Source organism: Trypanosoma brucei, chromosome 3 (assembly GCF_000210295.1).
Source record: "Trypanosoma brucei gambiense DAL972 chromosome 3, complete sequence".
NCBI lineage: Eukaryota > Euglenozoa > Kinetoplastea > Trypanosomatida > Trypanosomatidae > Trypanosoma > Trypanosoma brucei.
Window position 1 is genome coordinate 590512 of NC_026736.1, and position 19525 is coordinate 610036.

The following is a 19525-nucleotide window of genomic DNA, read 5'->3' on the forward strand; positions in this document are numbered from 1 at the left end:
AACGATAACAACATCATATACCCAACACAAGCAGTCAAAGTGGGCTACGCGGCAAAGTGCTGGCAGCGGAAGCAAAACACACTATGATAATAGAATGACAAAGTGGAAAAAAAACAGAATGACAAAGATGACGGGTAGCACTACAACAATAATTCTTTTGAGAATCACTACGAGCAGGTCTCGTGGTTTTCCTGTCCCTCTGTGAGAAACGATAACGTAAATCGAAATAAACAAAAATAAAGGCACAATATTGTAGGAGAAGGGTCTTTTCATCCTGATATCCCCGTTCTTTTTCTTTTTCTTGGTTCGTGAGATACCCGTACGGGAAACTGAGCAAACACGTCTGCCCTGTTGAAAGGGGGAAAATGGACCACGACATTTCCAAAAATATAAAAGAACACCACTTTGTACTCCCTCTCGCTCCCCATTGCATAATCATACGAACCCTCTTGCACCACATGGCGCTTGTCTCTAATGCTTATGAAGCTGCTCTTCCCCTTACAGCGCGGCCGCACTCCGCTGCGCAACGGAAGACACCACGAGAAGAAAACAATAACGCACACCTCAGCCGACCTTCAATTTCCCATGCACTCCATCGCGGTGTGCCAGCCTTCTCGCTTCACTTTCTCTAGCTGATATTGTTGACGGTAGCCACATCATCTTACATCTACAATGCAAAAGATTCCCGCAGCACCTTCCGGTGCACACGACAACTACGGTACAGCGCACCTCATGATGGTGAGATGCTATTTTTAAGGCCAAATGTGCTCGATGTCACATAACCTGCGCTTTGAGTCTGCGGGTACACACATTTGTCATTTCCTCGGCGAAATGTTCATCCGCTACAATGTTAGGCCATTTCCGTCTCTCTTCGGGCACTTGTCTGTGTGCGTACGCGGCGGAGCACATAGTGCATATATGAATGTCTATCTGATTGAGGACAGGAGCTTCAGCTCGACAATGGCCACGCGAACTCTTTGGGACTATTGAGTGGAAACATTATGAATGTCAACTGATCGAAGGGAAATACAAAGAAAAGAACGATTAACGACTACATTGGGTGTACTGCGCGAACGAAACAGTGAGATAACAATATTAAGCGCTTTGTGTCGATGCCCATGAATACCACAAAACGCACCTCTTCCCTCCAAGTGGCATCGATAAGGTAACGAGTCACCCAAAGTCCCACCCAACCCTTCAGATATTGGTGAAAGCCTCCTTCACTTCTCACAGTGCAGCTGCCTGTTGCTGTTTCATGCACTTTACAACCGAGGCAAATCTGGAAAAAACCATCGACGGCTTCACAACCCTCCTTCGTTTCCCTTGTGAACGGTTGTTTATATCCTTCGCTGCACCGTCGCTTTCATGCCGGTTATCATTCCATCGCACCTCCAACTGTAACCGTTCGGTCTCCACAGCAGCAGCAACCCGAGGGGCGAGTTGAATAACCTCTTGGGGCATCGTAAATGTGTTCGCTGCTAAGAGCTCACGCCCTACCAAGAGGTCAACAAGGGCAACTGTGCGCCGTTGCCAGAGGGGCACAACATTAACTGTTTTTACACCATCACTAGTGGCAGTGTCATGTGACTTAACACGCCGAGCGCCCACCAGCCTCGTAAAGACGTAGGCAACCTCAACAACAAATGGGTGCTCATTTTCTCGCGGTATTTGAAGCAGGGCAGAAAGTAATTTCTCCACAAGTCCCGGGCGCTCCATCAGAAACCTAAGTGACTTCACGCCAGCATGCGCATCATTTAACAATGCCTCATACAGAGCTGTGGCTTGAGCATCCAATGCGCTGCACCGCGCAGCTTGCCCTTGGCAACGACAATATTCCATTGTTATAGATACGATGTGATTGAGGCTCTCAAGAAACACCGGGAGTGTTCCGATGTCAATGAAACTAGTGGTAAAGTGGCCGACCTGCTTCGCAGATGTGGCAGAACGTTCCGCAGCGGGTAGCCCCTCAGCAACTCCCAGTGGCTCCGAAGAGCAGGTCCGAGTGGAGAACAGCTGCAACTCATCATCATCATCATCATCATACCCACCGCTTTCTGCGGTATCCATTGCGCCAGCATCAGTGCCGGGGCAGTCTAGCTCCGCTGTCACTACCCCTGAGGCTACCAGAGAGGCGCTATCCAGTTTGTGGTGCCGTTTTTTTAATGATGTTGACTGAGTGTCGTAGCGGCAGCCGCGTTTCCGCATTGCATTGAGCAGCGTCTGCAAGAGTAACTCAGTTGTTTCTACCGCGCACACCTTCACCTCACGACGTCCTAAAAATAGTACAACACCGAGGAATTGGCCGGGAAATGCCTTGATGGCCTCATGTAGCTGTGGAAGGAGCACCTCCGCACAATCATCTCGAAACCATTTGATCTTGGCCAGAGCCAACGTGAGGAAAAAAAATGTCGCTGGAGAGCCCTGCCGCGTGATGTGGAGAGAGCCATCCCTTATGCCGCGAACAAGCCCCCCTACTACCGTTTCATAAAGGGACACGTTTAGAATGGGGTGCTTGAGGTTCTCCACTGCCACTGTTACAGTATTGATAGAGGAAACACCAGGGGAAGTTGTGTGCCGATTCATCAGCGGCACTTCCGCCTTCAGCAACCTCATAAACCGGATCTGGCAACGCGATATGGCGTCCAGTAACACAGCATAGCTACTCACGCCGAACAACTCTCCTGCGTTCGAACCAGGGGCGGAAGTACGCAAAGATAAATGAGAGGGACCCTGAAATGCGTTATTGTTTAGGTGAACCCTAATATTATCACATAAGGTTTCCAGCACGGCATCAGCGTGGAATAACTTTTGCTGAACGATAAGGTGAAGAAACGTCGCACTGCTAGATGGGCTAAAGCAAGCCACGCGGACCGTTAACCACTGAAGCAGTAGATGACTAAGCTCTGAGACCCACACTTCGCCCACCGTATCGTCCATACAAGCAGCGACAACGGAGGTGTGCTGAATACTGTCCAAATTGATCTTCGCCAAAGTCCGCAGTACACACTCCAATAAGTAGTCACTTCGAAAGAGCGGCAATGAGCCTGTGGGTGCGGGAATATGACCACCCACACCCGTCCCCCCGCGGGCTTCTGGAACGGAAATTACAAAGGATGAAGGAGGAGCATCACGCAAGCGTCGCCATACCTCCACAAGGCACTGTACCATGTGTCCATGATGCATTCCTTTACATTCTGCCTCCATCCGGGTGGCAAGCTGTGGCCCAGAGAGTTCCCAAAGGGAGTGACGGTACATGGTTGAAAAGGTAACAACGTTGCTATTCGTCTGCAACCCGCCTCCTCCGGTTGAGTTTTTGCGCACCTGAGGATCCGGCTCTGTGGCGTGTTTTCTTCCAGCTGCGTCCTGTTCGTGACGACGGACTTCGGGATACGCGGCGTCATATGCCGCTCCATCTGCTGGAGGTGGCGGTTTCGGCGCTCCATCGGTTTCACTTAGCTCAGCGAACGCCTTTGCCAACTGCGATAGCGATAGCGGACGCAAAGAAACCGTTACGAGTGGTGCCGCGGCACGAGTGAGCACCATACCAGCAACCCGTGGGGAGCTAAACACCCGCATGCTGTCGCCAACAGCTCCTTCTTCCCCGGCCCCTTCTACCAATAACTGTTAATGTAACGAAACAACAACGACAACAACAGCAACAGCAACAGCAACGTGAGACAAACAAAAACAAACAAACAAACAAACACAAAAACACAAAAACACAGTTAAAATAGCTTCCATACACACATTCACTCAACGCCAGAGGGCGGCAAGACACGTTAGATGCAACGAAGCAAACACAGCCAGTGCACAAAGAAAGAATGGTGGATAATAACACAAAGGAATTAAAGTTAGCCAACTAGCACGACAGCGTGTCCACACCTTTCCATTTTGTGCTGTACACTGAATGATCACATCAAGAAGCGGGGGTAAACTCCTGTCACCGCAGCATAAACCCAAACTGAAGTCGGACTGCAGGAGAGGACAGCTCGGAGACTCTCTACACAACCACCGTTATCGCTGCCTGTATACGTATGGGTCCTGCACGACCTACAAAACCTCTTCGTCCCCCAGTGGTGGGAAGCACACCAGTAATCGAACATTGTCAACCCGCTCAACATTTGTTGGCTGCGCCGTCACTATACGCGGGCAAGGAATGCTGGCTGTTAACATTTTTTCTAAGTTAGCAAAAAGTTGGCCGCTGTAACCTACTGGTCCACCACTGACCGGGTCATTTGAGTTAGCCCCCGCACCGGAAGCATCCCCCAAACCACTAGAATTAGTCCTAGTCAAGCCACGAACCAAACCATGCCCACCCCGTGGACTTCCGAGGCCCCCAAAGGATTGCGTGTTGGGACCCCTGGCGGAACTATTACCAGCGCCGCCGCTGCTCGCGGTGGCTCGATACGGAAAGAGTATATCTCTACCAACGAGTGTCATGGCACTATCGCTTATACCCACGAAGGTTGACGTGACCTCTGAGGGGTACTTTTTCTGTACATGAGTAAAAACCATCTGACCCAAACGGTAAGGTCTGCTTTTGTGCGGCTCACCGCCAAGAGACTTGCGGGACGCCACAATATCCAAAATGAGACGGCAGCGCGGTGCATTGTGAGGAGGGTGCCACTGCTTCAATAAGTTGGCCATAATCTCCTCATCCTCTTCATGCCGATCGCGGGCTGGCGAGCGCTGCGACACATATGGGAGTGACGCCCTTCTCCCCCGCGATCCAACATTCGTGGTGGGAGTGCGATGATGTTTTGATCGCCCAATAACACTCTGTGACAAGGATGGCGTCTCTGAAGGATTGGAGGTCCGCGAGGCAACCCGCCAACTGGTTTCCTTCCGCAAGAAAGTAGTAAGAAGTGTACTACTCAGCGGCGCTGAGGGAAGCATCAAAAGTTCTCTCACCGCGTGGACGCGTTGCGTCTGTGCGGGCAACTTCTCCCAGTAATCAACTGCAGCATTAAAGGCAATTCTGGCTGTCTCCACCATAGTATCCACAAGCTCGAACACCCCGAGCATCGCTTCTTCTATTGTGTAGTCCCACTTGAACTCAAAGTTTGCGTACACACAAAAAAAGTTCAAGGGATCACACGCCAGACGGTCACGGAAGTGAGGAAAAATTGTTATATTGTGCCTTTGCTTCGCCTCCTTCAAGGGGCCGGCTGTGGTGATGGACATCCGGATCACACCACGAGCTGCGACCTGGAAATAGAGGAAAAGGAAACAGTAGGGGGAAATAATGGGGGAAAGGAATATTTGAGTTGAATGGGGAGGGCACCGTGGGTTTTATACAGAAGAGAGTCAACATAGCAGAAGCCCGTGACGGAGATGGTCGAAACATTTTGTAAATAATAAGTGTAAAACCAAGAGAAGGCAAAAATAATAATAATAATGTAAAATGAAGCTTCGATCAACGGAAACCGTAACTGCCACAATTGCAAAGCACCGATAGCTTTTATAACTAAAAGAAAAAACGAAGAAAAATATCTTACCTCCCGAATCGCACAATCGTCTCGAAACTGCATGCCGGCAACACAAAAAGTTTTCAACAACTTTTCGTTGGTGTGAAGAGCGTATGAAACAATTCCCCTCACCGGTAAAATCACACATTTCATCTTTCTCCGTTTTCGCTTCTTAATTCCCTTCACGTCTCATGATAACGATAGCAGCAACAACGCAACAGTCGTATAGCGTCCAACAATATTCATCTGTTAAGTTAACACGACACTAAAAACTCCGGACACTCCCTCGGAGACGCTCGACTTCCTCTTCCGAAAATCCCTCATGGAGCAGGCATTTGTAGAATGCCCCAATTTCCTTTTGGCAGGCTTCTACACCCTTTAGAAGAGTGCATTCATCACGCGCCTGACGTTCCGCTGGGCATGCGCAGCATATCTTACAAGCCGGTTTTTTACCCTTTCCGGTGGCAGCAACTTCGTCACTCGACATAGTACGCCGAGAACGGGGTTGTGAATACAAACTGGTGAAAACAAAAGAAAAAAACACAGAATAATAGAGAAGAGGGGAAGGAATCAAATAAAGGTATCAACGATAGGAGCAGTAGAAGCAAAAGCATTGCAAATGTAATTTAGACATATTTTCTTCACACCTTAATGCTGCCCAACCAGAATTATTTTTAGTGCCGCTATGCCCTCATATGTTTGCAAGGGAACTTTTAGCGAGTACATCAACAGGGGCGCACAACATACGACGGGGACTACTCAGAAGGGGTTTCACTTACGCTGTGTCGGTTACTTTTCTTATTTTGCTTGCGTCGCGCCCTCCGCCCCGCAGCAGTGTCCTCCACTACCCGCCTCTCATCGTCACCGTCACCGTCTCCATCGCTGACCTCATCAACATCGTCTTTCATGCCAACGTTGGCAACGTTTGACCCATCGTGATGACCTCTGTGCTGCTTGGGCGCAAAATTCTTGTTTCGGAAGTGCGTAAAGTTCGAGCGATTGTTGGTTTTAACATTCTTTTTGGCCTCTTTTACCTTTCGCTTGCCTTCACCGTCGTCATCACTGTCACTTCCACAACCGTGCCCAGCAGTCTCGCGCTCCAACAACAGTTGTTCCCGCTCCCGTGCAGCTTCCAACAGAAGTTCGTCAAGATCACCTCCCGCCTTCCTCCCGATTGGGGCCTCAACTTTGGTGGCCGCCAATCTTGCAGTAGTCCCCGCGATTACGCAGCCACAAGGACAGGAGCAATCATCAGCAGCAGTGCCCAACTTGGAGCCGCAACCGCCGCAGCTGACCGTTGCATTCAATCGGTGCACAACAACGTCACTATCTTCAACGCACCACTCGCCCTCTGCACCATCAACGACCCGAAGAAAGCAAACACTGTCGCACGAACCAACCGCCGGTTGGTGCTTACCCTTCAACGCATTTTTTCTCCCTGCCGCTGCCTGGCGAACATTGAAATGGGCTCGGGCAGCATCTGGGGGGTGCGTAAGAAGAGCGCGTTCATGGAACAGCTTCCGCCTACATTTAAGACACAAGTAATATCGCATAGACTCAGGTGAGGATTTCACTGCGTCAGACGATGTCTTAATGGAGGGATCAAAATGCACAGGGGGCTTTGGAGGCTTATCCGCAGCTTTTTCCCCCACCGCCTCCTCCGTTCTGGCGTCACACGGTTGTTGTGGCGACTGCTTGCCGCTAGGAGAGGACCCGAAAAATACGCGAAGAAAGTTGTCGCGCACGGTAGCGCAGAATTCCTGGTGCTCTGGTGACTCAGCCAACACATCTTTACTGATGGCGTTGTGCACCGCGAGGGCGACGTACTGATAGTTGGCCGGTTCGTTGTGCATCGTTCGTAAGTATTCATCAGGGATATTTTGTGGCGTGTTCCACGGTGAACCCGTGCCAATGAGTAACTGGGACAGCGATACGTAGTTGCGCAGGGAATGAACAAATGATGGTCGATAGATTCCCGGCGCATTACTGCTTGTGACACCTTCAGCAGTCGCTAATACATAAATAGGTGGTGTACCACGACCGATTGCCCCTGTTGTTGCTTCTGACGGCACTTTGGGAACATGCTTTCTGACTAGTTCACGCATTGCTGAGGAACAGCTCAACGCGCCAACACCATTGTGAAGGACAACAGCGGTGGGATTCTTCCTCGTGGCTCCGTGCTCTTTTCCGCAGCCGCCTTCATCCGCTTGATCCAACATGAGCTCAGCGATCAGCTCAGCAGCCCGGTCCACAGTGTGATTTCCGTCCGTCAGCATGTTTTCACTGTTTCCGTTCGCACCAATATCCTCGGGTGTTACCACGGCTCCGTCTCGCTCGTCAGGACAAAGGTGCAACACAATCGGTAACTGAAGCTCACCCGCTTTCCGCCACAGCTCCTTGAGTAAACATTCCTGCGCAAAGTGCGTGCCACTGTCTCGGGTAAGGCTGAACCCTGATAACAACCCAATTACCTCCTGGTGCCTCGTCCACGCTACAACGCCCTCCATCCATTTTTCCTGCTGCTGCTTGTGGGTACGATCCACACTATTCACATGCACACCCACCAAACAGTAGAGTTTGCTGCAACCCTCCTCCCCATCCAACACAGATGCTGCAGCGTTGTGCTGCCTGCACAATTCAATGAGCGCATCCTGCTGCTCAAAATTACCGCACCACGTGAGCGCAGCCCCAACTCCACCCTCCCTTGCAGCCCTCACCAGCATCTCGCTGTATCCCGTACCGAACTTGCGGGAGAGAATGGCAACTGAGGCATCTACATGTTGCACATGATCCCTGAAGGTTGGTGGTACTGGAGCCACACGTGCGAGTGGTTGTTGCTTCACGGAGGAGGCCTTTCTGGCAGCAGGGGCGCCAGGGTTCTTCTTGGAGTGCCGTAGGCTCGACCCCTTCGCTTCACGACCGCCACCACGGTCGACAAATCCCATTTACTAGTACCGTAAGCGTTGCGCAAAATACAACACATAATGTACGTATGTGCACGCACATAAGTGAACAGAGAACAGCGGAAAGTGGGGAAATAAGGATGAACACGATTATGAGAAAGCAAAAAGAGGGTTTTATTACAAGCAGTGAAGGATAAAGGGAGAAAGTAACGCCGACTCATTGTACAATGAACCCTCTGCCCCTTTCCCGCATGTACAGCTCGGCGGTGGCGTTTACCGAACGCCACTGCCAACAATACGAAAAGGCAGAGGGTGTGCGTGTGTGCATTCTGGGAATGAGAAACCCTGCAAAAAGGTACACCTTTCCTCCACAGGAATACTTGGCACCGGTTCCCTTGCTGTACTCTAAACTCCTTTCACCTTCTTAAATAGCCCTCTCCTCCATCAACCCTCACATTATCTGCCTTCTTGCACCCATTATTTTTATTTCTGCACTGTGGGCGTCCCGTCTTCGGATCTTCCATCTTCAAGCACCTCCTTCGCCATACCAAGCTCATCTAACACATATTGATTGAACCCATTACCTGCTATATTAGGAAGGAATCCTTCGAACACGCCGCGGTCTACCTCGCCGCACACAAACGCCACCGCCTCAATCTGGTTTTGTTTACGGAAGTCAAATATATGATTTGCATCGGCCTCCATTTGCATTGGCACAGGAATGAAGCGCTCCACCCTGAAAAACTCCACCGGCGGACACCACGCGCCGCTGTCGCGACACCCCGCGGCCCCACTAACTTCCTCCCTCCCATCATTAGCGGTGCCAGACGTCTTCCACTCCGGTTCCGTTGAGGTTGCTGATTCCCTTGTCCCTCCGCTGCCGGCCACGAGAGGTTCCCATTCACTGCTCAGCTGCACCGAAAATATGCGTATGAGTACTGGCGTGCCAACCTTCAGCGCTGCTGGCAGAATTGTGTTGCGAAACACGCGGGGGTCAACACTTGAGGCATCCACAAGCACGGCCAGGCGTCGCCGCGGATCACCGAGATCAGTTGCTGGGGGCGGATAGCGATCCTTCACGGGCCCGCCTCCACCGGCACCGCCGCCGAAACCACTGCGACGTTTTGTTGTTGTATTCGTCCCTTCGGCTCCGCTCCTCACGGCAGCACCCGCTGCGCTGCTGGAAAAAGCGACGGTTTGGAAAGTCACTTGCGGGATGGATACCGGTGGTTTGAGCCGCAGGTCGGCACATCTGACACGTGCGCATGTCGATCTAAAAAAGAGTCTCTGCATGAAATCACTCACGTGGATCTCCGCCGTTGGGCTAATGAAGTTATTCAAGTCCCTGTGTTCAAGCGAGTTCTAAATAAGACGTGAAAAAAAAAAAAAGAAAACCGGAAGGTTGCGCGACGAATATTAGGAAGGAAGTCGGACCGATATTGTTTGTGTTGAAGGTTAGCAAGAGATACGCCCATTTATTTTTATTTATTTATACGCGCGGCCTCATATCTATGTGGAGTAAAACAGAATATCCGCTACCATTCGTATTTCCAACTTAAATCACCCCTCACCGTGTGCATGTTCCCTACGAAAAGCGGCCGCTAGAAAAGACCTTCAGTTGGCGTCATCATCAGGGCTCTCCAGGGAACCACCGCGCACAAGGTTTCACAAACGGAGAGTAATCAATCATATAAGAACAACAAGAGCTGCAGAAGGTTGGTTGCTTTGCAGCGGTGGCACGGCTGCGAATTAATATTTCAATTCTCTTCGCTTCGCTTCAGGGAGTGTTGCGAGGCTCATGCATCAACTCCGAAGGGATGTGTCAACTACCAGTACTATGGCCCGGTCACACATGCCGTAGAATGAAAGGCTCTGCAGCTCATTGTCCAGTTGTGTCGGTGCCTCTACCACTCCAGCATCACCTGACACGAAGGACAAATGCTGATGGGACGGAGCCACGCTATACACTGCACGCACAAGGGCCTTCAACTTCCCAACTGACATTGAGCTTGGCACTCTCTTGTGTGTGTCCTCGAAACCGTCGCATCGGAGGACTATGTTCAGCATCATGTGCATGGTACCATCGTGACTTGCCGTCTCACCTTCGCGGTAGATCACTGTGATAACATCCTTATGCTTCTCTCGCAGAACATCGAGTAGGGGATATCGCAATGTTTCTTGAGTGACTTTACTCTGACTCCCATCTTGTACCTCTCCCACCTGCTGTTTTTGCTCTGCAGCCATGCCTCGCTGGATGTAAAATATCTCTGAGTCCATCCGTTCCTTTGCCCGTACTTGACCTCTGTTCAACGTTGTGATACTCGGGAGCGATGCAACAACGTACATGCGGCCGAGTGTCTCATTCCATTGCGGGAATATAGCACTATACGTGATGCGGAATGTGGTTAAGTGGGGACAGAGGTATCGCACCGCATCCAGTGTGCATGCATCCGTGATGGTTGGATTCTCATTCAAGCACAGGAGCTCAAGTGGTTGCAGATACGCGTAATCCACGAGGGATCCGTCGCTGGTGTCCCCATCACCATGTTTATTACCGCCTCCGTGAGGTACGATGGAAGCACAGGCACGTGTAATGCTGAGATTCGGCATCCGATTACTGGTCAGAAATAACCGTTTCAGGCCGGGAAACGCTGTGCCTATCGATTCCTGCAAGCCGCTCTCTAAACCCCACGACGACAATTCGTTCTGCGCAAGGCTAAGTGTATTAACCGCGGGAAACCAACCACTCTTTATATCATTACCACTGTTGTTATCATTCTTGTTAGCTTCGTGAAGGATGCGATGACCAGTTTTTTCCTCGTTGTCATCCACAAAGAGGGCAAGTCGTTTGATGCCGTTGTTGTCTAAGTGCAACTCCTCAAGCAGGGGTAGTTGTACAACGGCCCGTAGTTGCCATATGGATTGCACGCCAACATGATTTAGCACCAGCTTTCTCAGGTGTGGCGCCACAAGAAGCGACTCAAAGGGAGAAGCAGAAATCTCTGCAGTCCCCACAGGAAACAACTCGGGGCTATGGGAAAGCTGAAGGACTTTCAGGGCCGGGAGATGTTGAGCCATGCGCCCCACTTCCCTTATAGTTAGCTGAAAGTTCTCCGACAGATCGACCTCCTCCAATCGGTGCAAAGCCGCTTGGGCAAGTTCACCAGTCGTACTCTCCGCAACGGTAATGTTCATGCCGCGCAGCACAACATGCACAAGTTTTGAGTGATCCGCCTGCTTCTGTCGAGTTTTCTCCATCCCAACAAGCTCCCACTTCTTGTTGCGTCGACGCGAGGCCTCACCTACGAGGAAAGATTCGGCGCTGTACGCCGCACTGTCACCGGGCGCACCATACCGGGCGCGCACGGCGTCCATGAAACTGACTTCCGGACTCGCCATTACCGTGGTAAAAACGGACAATGCCCTCAGTAAGAAAAAAAAACTTTGTGGCCGAGTTCCGGCGGACACGAGATGTGTGCACGAAATTAGGACTTCTATCGGTGCCTGTTCCTACAGTTATATACCAACAAAACCAGGAAAAAGAAGAATGCGCGGTTCCCCAAAGGAAGAGGAAAATATATACGGTAATGTCATACAAACATACAGGTACATGTCAGTGGATACACGTTTGCAGTTGAGCGGCTGTGTAAGAAAGGAGTCAACAGGTCAAGGAATAGTGAAGAGGAAATATGAAGAGGGAGGACACAAGTTAACACATAGAGACGGCACTCCAGCACAAGTTAAAAGACGATTGGCAGAACCCTGCGTGCCGAGTACTGGCTTGTTGTTGTAGTTTTTGTTCCGTATCCCCGCCCCTTCATGCATGTTTGGTGGTGTAAACAGACGTGTGTGCGTATTTTCCCTTTACACGCTTATCGCAGCAGAAGGATATGCAAAAGCAAAGAACGACGGCACAAACAACCAAACAATTTGGCGATTTAAGAAATGAAAGAAACGAAAGAGACAAAGTGTCTTCTCCCCTTTTAGTCACTGGGTAGTTTGAAGTGAAAAAGTTTTTCGTATATGTACATTTACTTAAACCTCCGTACCACGTAAGCAGGAACAACAAGAAGGATACATCGATAAAAAGTAACGCTAGCAAAGGAAAACGAAGCAGTTTGTGGTGAGAACAAAAAGGACTAATCAGCTAGAACTAATGCCCACCACACCACGAAAGAAGACAAAAAAAAACTGCATCTCTGCCCGAGTGAATAGAAAATACCTCGCGTATTGATGGAAATGCACATGTACTCCTCCCGTACACCAATTGTACTTCACCCCATATGCCCACACAAACACACTAGCAGGCTCATATATGCGTATGCGTCGATGTACCTGGTGTGTGTTTCTCATGTGCACAACCTTATGAGCGTATCAACACGCACCCGGCTCACTTTCTGGGAAACGGTGAGTCACGGTCAGTTGCAGACACACCCATATAAACATGCACATAACAAACTATTGCTTACTGGGATCGCTCTCTTTTCACCACTAGACGGTCTCAGCAACGACCTGTTATGGCGTGAACGCATTTCGCACGATGAAAACAAATGAACAAACTTGACACAAACAATAAGACTAGCGAGAGGGGGAATGTAATGGAACTTTTCCGATACTTTTTTTCATCGGAAGTCGATCAAAGTAATAACAACGAGTGGCCCCCTCTTCTGTTCCGCACTTCAACGTACCCCGTTCCCTCAACTTCATGGGAAAAGATAAGTTGAAGGGAGGAAGAGAAAAGGGGCCAGTAACTGAGTTAACCCTGGGAACGAGGGCGGAAAGCAGCCTCCCGTAATCCCCTTCAGCATACATATTTCTTCGCTCTTTCGCCCCGTTCCACGCAGGTGGCGAACAGCGTTTGCTTTATTAGAGACATTATCTACGTGTTCCCAACACCCTCCAAGCTTCCCAGTAGCCGAGCGCCGCCCGAATGACTGTTGAAGGTGAAGTCCATGAAGTGTGGTAGAGCCGTGTTAGCACCTGTGAACTCGGTGCTTTCCATTTTGTGCGAGACGCTGTTCTCAGCATTACTATCAGAGTTTTGGCCGCTACCCAATGTGGCACGGAATGGTAAACAGAATTCACTCCCCTGCGTTATAAAATTGTGTGACGCCACCGAACTGCGATTGCTGTTGAAGTCGTCGTACTGTCTCGACTCTCGGTTAAGGTAGCCAGCCAATATCGGAGAGCGAATATCTGTCGAAGCCAACTCACCTCCTGCTTGATGGCTTTGCGATAGCACCCGCCGCGTGGCGACGGGTTGGTGACCGACAGGCGGTGGTCGACGCGAGTGACGGCCTACGGTTGGTGAAGAGGTACGTTGACAGATCTCTTCCGCAACGCATCGACCCAAGGAATTGTGCGGGGGGATTCCCGTACGGTTTAACAGCACCGCTCCACGCTTTTTTGACCTACTGGGCACATAATCGTCCACGTCGTACGCCACACCCGTAAGTGTATCGGGTAACTCTGCCGCCGGGTGATATACCATCTCAGTAGCCTTACCGCACTCCGTTGCTGAAGTGGAGTAAGTTGTTCTGGATGAAGAAGAGGCCACAGATGCGTTGAACTTAGGCGATAGACACACACCCCTTACGGAACGTCGTTGACCTTCCTCTCCCACTTGCTGAACCTCTTCCGCAAGTTTCGTCTCACATTTCGTGGGGGTACACACTGGCCTTTGGTTGTCCTCACCACCATCAACATGGCTGCCCACGTTGACGGTGGTTCCCAAAGGCGAACCTAAAGCTACCGTCGATGTTGAAAACCCATTGCGAATCCGATCCTCCACCCACTCCATAGCCATCTGCTCCGGAGTCCGAACGTCCTCTGCACTTGGACCCGAAGAATGCCTCATATCTTTCCTCTTATATGGTTCGGACGGGAACCCCTCTGCAGATGTTGACGTCACCGCGTTAGGTGTTTGTGGGGCCGACACTGACCCAAAGAAGTCAATCTGCCTCCCTAATTTTGGTTCGCAGTTCGGCTCGTTTGTTTCCTCCTCCTCCCCGAAGTCCGGCTCAGGGGTGGTGTTGCACTCTGATATCGCCGACAACACCAATCTTTCCCTGGGGCAAACAAGTGGCGTGTGAGACCTTTCTTTCATCCCTTTGAATTCTTCCTCCTCTTCCACACCGCCTGGAACAATGTCTAAAGGGAATGCTCGAGCCCCTTCTGTTGAAAAGGATACAGAGGCGCTCTGCTCTACCAGCCGGCTCCTCGCTGAATTGGTGCGGAGGTCATTATAACGAGAGTGCCGCTTGCGAAGCCCTCGCTGTTGATCGGCCACCCGCTTGCCTGTGGCCGTCACAGCGTGGGGGAAATAACGCAGATCATCTGCAGCTCGGAGACGTGGAACGTACGGCGGTTTGATGCCTCCCGACAGAAATAGTTCCCGCCATTCTGCGGGCCGCTGAATTGGGAAACGGTGTAGGAAATCTTGCGCGAACGGTGCGCCCGGTGGTCTGACAACCTCCGGGTCCGAGGTTCCTTTGGTGTCACTACGACAGCTTCGGCTCGCGACACTTGCCCTTCTGAGTGAACGGAAACTAGCCAACGGCAAGCCCATCAAGGGGAAAGCTTGGTCCAATGTTGTGTCCGTAGCGTCGCTGACATGAGGTAAGCAAGAGGTGGCATTACAACTAAGCGTCGACCCACCGGAATTCCTCTGGCCGCAACTGACAATGGATGTTTTCCTCTTGCAGTACAGCTGCGAAGTAGCGTAGGGACATAAGAAGAAGGGATGCTCCAAAACACGCTCACCGCAAAGCCGTTTTTCGGGCGACCGCTGAAGTAATGCAAGAATCAAATCCTTCAGTAATGCACATGCCTCTGTCAGCTCTTCTGTTGCGTGTTCCGTGAAGGCGTCGCTACTCTCGAGTGACACGGACCCCACAGGAAGAGGGTGGTGTTCCGTGGAGCTCGCGTTCGCCCTCTCACCACTAGGTGCCGACCACGTTTCCTCAAAACACGTAGCCGTATCATATACGCTCAACGTCTTTTCTGTGACTTCTGAATGCTCAACCAGATCTGGGAGGGGAAACGTCCAGAGGGCGGGACCAGATGGTCGCAACGGCTGCCCAGCACTGTCGCCACCGGGCCGCGGAGCCGTTGCATGTTGTCTACCATCACCCTGCTCGACGAGAGAACCGCGGAACGGCCGGTGGGTGCCGTACTCCTCCTCATACTGGCATGTCAATTGTGCAACACGCGCCGCCAACTCGAGCTCAGTGATCATGAAATCCCCGGGCTGCAGCTGAACATCGGTTTCAACGATGGATTTCATTATATCGTACCGGTTATTTGCATCGAATGGTCTGCGCCCGTTTGCCATTTCGAACAGCATGCAACCAAAGCTCCACCAGTCAATACGAGAGTCATGTGCCTCACCCAACAGCACTTCTGGACTCATGTAAAGCGAAGTGCCGGCATGGAAATCTGTTCGGGTCCCCGAGTCAATCGTACCACCCGCACCCGGAACGCCGCGGTATTTGGCTACACCAAAGTCTGCAAGCACAACATTGCCATCAGATGTCATCAGAACATTCTCCGGTTTGAGATCACGGTACACAAAACCCTGCGTGTGCAGATACTGCAAAACTAGAGCGATTTCGATGGCACAAAATACTATAATCCGAATAGGCGTGCGACTATCATCGGGGGCGAAGCGCATGGAGGAGAAACGTCCTGGTGAGGGCGGCTGCCTTAAGGGTGAGTCGGAAACAATAACTTTGCTGTCCGCTAATCCTGACCCTTTCCGTTGGTTGAACCCCGCGCCTCGATGCAATTTGCGACGCATTTCCCTAATCCACGGCTTCGTCTCCAGGAACACATACAAGTCACCACCCTGTGCGAAGTCGAGGACGAGGTAAAGGCATGACTGGCTCTGAAATGCCTGGTGGAGGTTGACTAAAAAGGGATGCTTGAATGATGCAAGCAGATGCCGCTCGGTGAATGTACATTGGACGCAGTCCTCATCCCACACCTTCTTCTTCGATATCTTCTTGACAGCATAAAATGTATGTGTTTCTCTATGTCGCGCCAACGTTACCTCAGCAAAGGTGCCCTTACCTATATACGCCAGCAGTTCATAATCCCTAAGTGATCGAGCGGCAGAAGAAGAGTCACTCTTGTAGATGGTCCAACTCGGCGATGAGCCTCGGCCCAACCCACTTAAGGCTACATCTTCCCATCCACTCACTTTGAGCGGGGTGTTCGTCAAACTCTTCACCTCCGAATCCTTATCGTCTTCTACGGATCTATCAGCCGCATCCGCAGGAATAGGAAGGGGTGCTTGACGCTTGTTACGCCCACTAAGGGAAATAGCACTCCTACTGATTTCACCCAGAAATTCCTCGTGCCCACCATCAATAGAGCCTAGAAGAAAAGTGAAAAAGGCATCGTCATCACCATCCCGTGGTAAGTTTCCCTCGGAAATACTGCTCTCTGGGGCCGTTGCGCCCGTGATTTTTTGGTCGTCTCCCCCAGATCCCGGTGGCCTTCATTTAACCTCATTGGGGTGAAGGCACTTGGTTGTTGTACATCCGCCTCCGGGGCTCCAGTTTCCTCCATTTTGGTGGTTGTGAGCACATCAGTACTTTCCTTTGCCTTAGATGCGCCTCTCACCCATGAAAACGCACTCGCTACTCGTTCATAGAAATTCATCTTGAGGTAAACGTTTCGAGTGTACCTAAACGTCGCACACGTCGAATCCAAATAAATGCAAATTTGCTTTTTTTTCTTTCGTTATTTTTCCTCCCCCTTCAGTGGTGATGAGCGGCAAACTGACCAGTAAGCTTCCACTGCAGCAGATTGTTCCAACAATAATGATAATGGTAATAGTAACAATGGGAAACCAACGCGCACGGTTACCCAAAACCACACAGCCGCAAAGAAAAAAGAGAAAAGGAGGGCTAGCTACCGATGAAACTATACAAGTGAAAAAAAAATTAAACTTCTTTTTTATTTCGATGACACTCCTAGAGAGACGACGGGGTAGTCTTATCACCCTGGTGCACTCCTGTGAAAGACAATAACTCTCTCTCTTCCGCCCCCTTTCCTTCTGTAGCACTGTGAGGGAGAACAACAACTCCTATTGTGTGCGATTTTTCTCCGGTTTTCGGTGGGTCAGAAGTTTGAGACCTCTCTCTCTAAAAAAAAAAAATATTAGCGCACTTGCAAATAGAAACAGCGTGTATATTTTTTTCTATTTGAAAAAAAAATACAATATATATATATATATATATATATATATGGGCTTATGTACGTGTGTGAATCTTCAGACCTTTCTGGAATCCCTCAGTTCTCTTGACTAATGGGAAAACTTCGGAAATAGTTTGATGTCAAATAAACGTGTGAAGTTGAGTTATACAGCGGTCAAGAAAGAAGGGAAAAGACAAAAAAGAGTTTTTTTTAAGGAAAAAAGGAGAAATGTAAGGTCGTTGCAATTAACAAAGATTATTTTTAATGACATTTATCTTGTGGTACATCTGACTAGATGCTTATACGTTGAAAAGGGCGAAACGGTTCTCCAGAAGCTGCAACAACCGGTTCGTGTAAAGGAGCGCTCAGCCCTGAGCACACAACTCGACAGCTCCACCATTTTATCTTCCCCCCCTCATCACTTCCGTCTCGTCGCACTCACTAGGCGAATGCCTCCAAAATACCCTTCTCAAGAAAGGCTGAAAGCTCCTCACTATCTCCCGTGTATTGCTCCAAATCTTCCACAACCCTATACACGTCAAGACTATTCTTTGGCCTGGCAATGACGAGTTGCATTACATCCTGCTCCGTCCACTGGCGGCGTCGAGGCTCGGGTGTGGCACCATCAATGAAGGTGTCACCGCCCCTACTAAGTCGACCTGCACTTGCACTACTGGCTACCGGATGCTGATCACTGAGAAACATCGCGAGTGGAACAGTAGGCTGAGCAAACAACTTACGGGCTCGATCTTCCACAGGTCGCCTTTCATGCCACTCGCCTTCGTCCTTCCCTGAAGCTGGTGATTCATCGCCGTTCTGGTTTGCTACTCCAACACGCCTCTGCAACTCACGCAACACAACGTTAAGTCGTGCGACACTTTCCCGCTCTGCATCACGGCCTTGTTGTTCCCATAGTGAGAGTAGTGACTCCATCCCTCTCACATGGCCGACAGTTCCTGGCCGATGCTTCTCCAACAGTCGTAAGGCCTCCGCCTGCACCGAATCATCAAAAGCGCCAATACTCTTATCAACGCTATCTTCATTTCTACCTTCTTCATTTTCACACGCAGCTGCTGGTGCGAGTTGTTGGTTCTCCGCCTGCTCATCAGCGTGGGCCTCCAGTCTACTAGCACAAGCGGTACGGAGACGACAGGGTTGCCTGTTATAAATGCTTGAAGGGCCATAAATTGCCCGAACACCATCATTGCCACTAATGGTGGAGTAGCGGCTTAGGTAACGCAGCACTCTCACCTCCGTTAAAAGTACCACCAGATGAGACGCAGCGGGTGATGCAAGTAATGCGCTGCTCTTTGGAGGATTTAAGAGACCCACAGGTGGTGTGGACATGAAACCCGAATAGGAGGCCTCAGAAGACTTTAGAACCGCATCGGGTGGATAAAAGAAATTGGATTGGGTGGCAGTTGCCATCGATTGACTACCTGCTTTCGGGGCAGTAATCCGCTGGCTCTGCTGTTGAGCAATGCTGCTGTTCCCAAGGAACTGAAGCCCAAACGACGGCTGATGTTTCCCGTTCCGCTCATCACGTCGACGGCGAAGCAGCGAAAACACCTCACCGTTTGTCATGGGAACGCCTTCTGAAAGGATCATCTCTCTGTCTAACACCGCTGCCTGCGCCCGTGCACAAATGCGAGTACAAATACACGAAAAAAAAAAAGGGAGAGGCCTCCAAAGTTCCAGTTCTGTTTCCTTTGCCTTTATTTCCACTAGGTCAAGGTCACGACTTTGCTGTTAACGCCTGTGCGACTTTAAGTGTCAAACGCTGTCGCTTGTTGCTATCAGACAAGCCACACCACTTTCGCTTCCAGTGTAGGCCTACGACAGCGCTAACTTCAGAAAAAGCAACAAAACATATATAAACATACGTGCGTGTATATATAAGAAAGACAGTACGAAGATGATCATAACAGCAATAAAAACAGTGAGAATGATAAA

General features: G+C 50.4%; 10 protein-coding genes across 10 annotated transcripts; 1 reads left to right on the forward strand and 9 right to left on the reverse strand.

Moving 5' to 3' along the window:
* Positions 1–34: 34 nt before the first annotated feature.
* On the reverse strand, positions 35–460 carry TbgDal_III2680 (hypothetical protein, unlikely; the record flags this gene model as incomplete). The annotated part of the gene is made up of 1 exon (XM_011773919.1): positions 35–460. The coding sequence occupies one exon, from the start codon at positions 458–460 to the stop codon at positions 35–37; it is 426 nt and encodes a 141-aa protein (XP_011772221.1).
* Positions 461–1227: 767 nt separating this feature from the next.
* Positions 1228–3576, reverse strand: TbgDal_III2690 (hypothetical protein, conserved; the record flags this gene model as incomplete). The annotated part of the gene is made up of 1 exon (XM_011773920.1): positions 1228–3576. One exon carries the CDS (start codon positions 3574–3576, stop codon positions 1228–1230), a length of 2349 nt encoding a protein of 782 aa, XP_011772222.1.
* A 474-nt stretch (positions 3577–4050) lies between these two features.
* TbgDal_III2700 (hypothetical protein, conserved) lies at positions 4051–5184 on the reverse strand (the record flags this gene model as incomplete). The annotated part of the gene is made up of 1 exon (XM_011773921.1): positions 4051–5184. The coding sequence occupies one exon, from the start codon at positions 5182–5184 to the stop codon at positions 4051–4053; it is 1134 nt and encodes a 377-aa protein (XP_011772223.1).
* Positions 5185–5733: 549 nt separating this feature from the next.
* TbgDal_III2710 (cytochrome c oxidase copper chaperone, putative) lies at positions 5734–5955 on the reverse strand (the record flags this gene model as incomplete). The annotated part of the gene is made up of 1 exon (XM_011773922.1): positions 5734–5955. One exon carries the CDS (start codon positions 5953–5955, stop codon positions 5734–5736), a length of 222 nt encoding a protein of 73 aa, XP_011772224.1.
* A 268-nt stretch (positions 5956–6223) lies between these two features.
* TbgDal_III2720 (hypothetical protein, conserved) lies at positions 6224–8413 on the reverse strand (the record flags this gene model as incomplete). The annotated part of the gene is made up of 1 exon (XM_011773923.1): positions 6224–8413. One exon carries the CDS (start codon positions 8411–8413, stop codon positions 6224–6226), a length of 2190 nt encoding a protein of 729 aa, XP_011772225.1.
* A 441-nt stretch (positions 8414–8854) lies between these two features.
* On the reverse strand, positions 8855–9664 carry TbgDal_III2730 (hypothetical protein, conserved; the record flags this gene model as incomplete). Its single annotated transcript, XM_011773924.1, has 1 exon — positions 8855–9664. The coding sequence occupies one exon, from the start codon at positions 9662–9664 to the stop codon at positions 8855–8857; it is 810 nt and encodes a 269-aa protein (XP_011772226.1).
* Positions 9665–10174: 510 nt separating this feature from the next.
* On the reverse strand, positions 10175–11770 carry TbgDal_III2740 (hypothetical protein, conserved; the record flags this gene model as incomplete). Its single annotated transcript, XM_011773925.1, has 1 exon — positions 10175–11770. One exon carries the CDS (start codon positions 11768–11770, stop codon positions 10175–10177), a length of 1596 nt encoding a protein of 531 aa, XP_011772227.1.
* An 834-nt stretch (positions 11771–12604) lies between these two features.
* On the forward strand, positions 12605–12925 carry TbgDal_III2750 (hypothetical protein, unlikely; the record flags this gene model as incomplete). The annotated part of the gene is made up of 1 exon (XM_011773926.1): positions 12605–12925. One exon carries the CDS (start codon positions 12605–12607, stop codon positions 12923–12925), a length of 321 nt encoding a protein of 106 aa, XP_011772228.1.
* A 325-nt stretch (positions 12926–13250) lies between these two features.
* On the reverse strand, positions 13251–17035 carry TbgDal_III2760 (protein kinase, putative; the record flags this gene model as incomplete). Its single annotated transcript, XM_011773927.1, is given in 2 exon segments — positions 13251–16871; positions 16751–17035. Coding segments are annotated over 2 exon segments (3906 nt in total).
* Positions 17036–18013: 978 nt separating this feature from the next.
* On the reverse strand, positions 18014–19180 carry TbgDal_III2770 (hypothetical protein, conserved; the record flags this gene model as incomplete). The annotated part of the gene is made up of 1 exon (XM_011773928.1): positions 18014–19180. The coding sequence occupies one exon, from the start codon at positions 19178–19180 to the stop codon at positions 18014–18016; it is 1167 nt and encodes a 388-aa protein (XP_011772230.1).
* Positions 19181–19525: the final 345 nt, after the last annotated feature.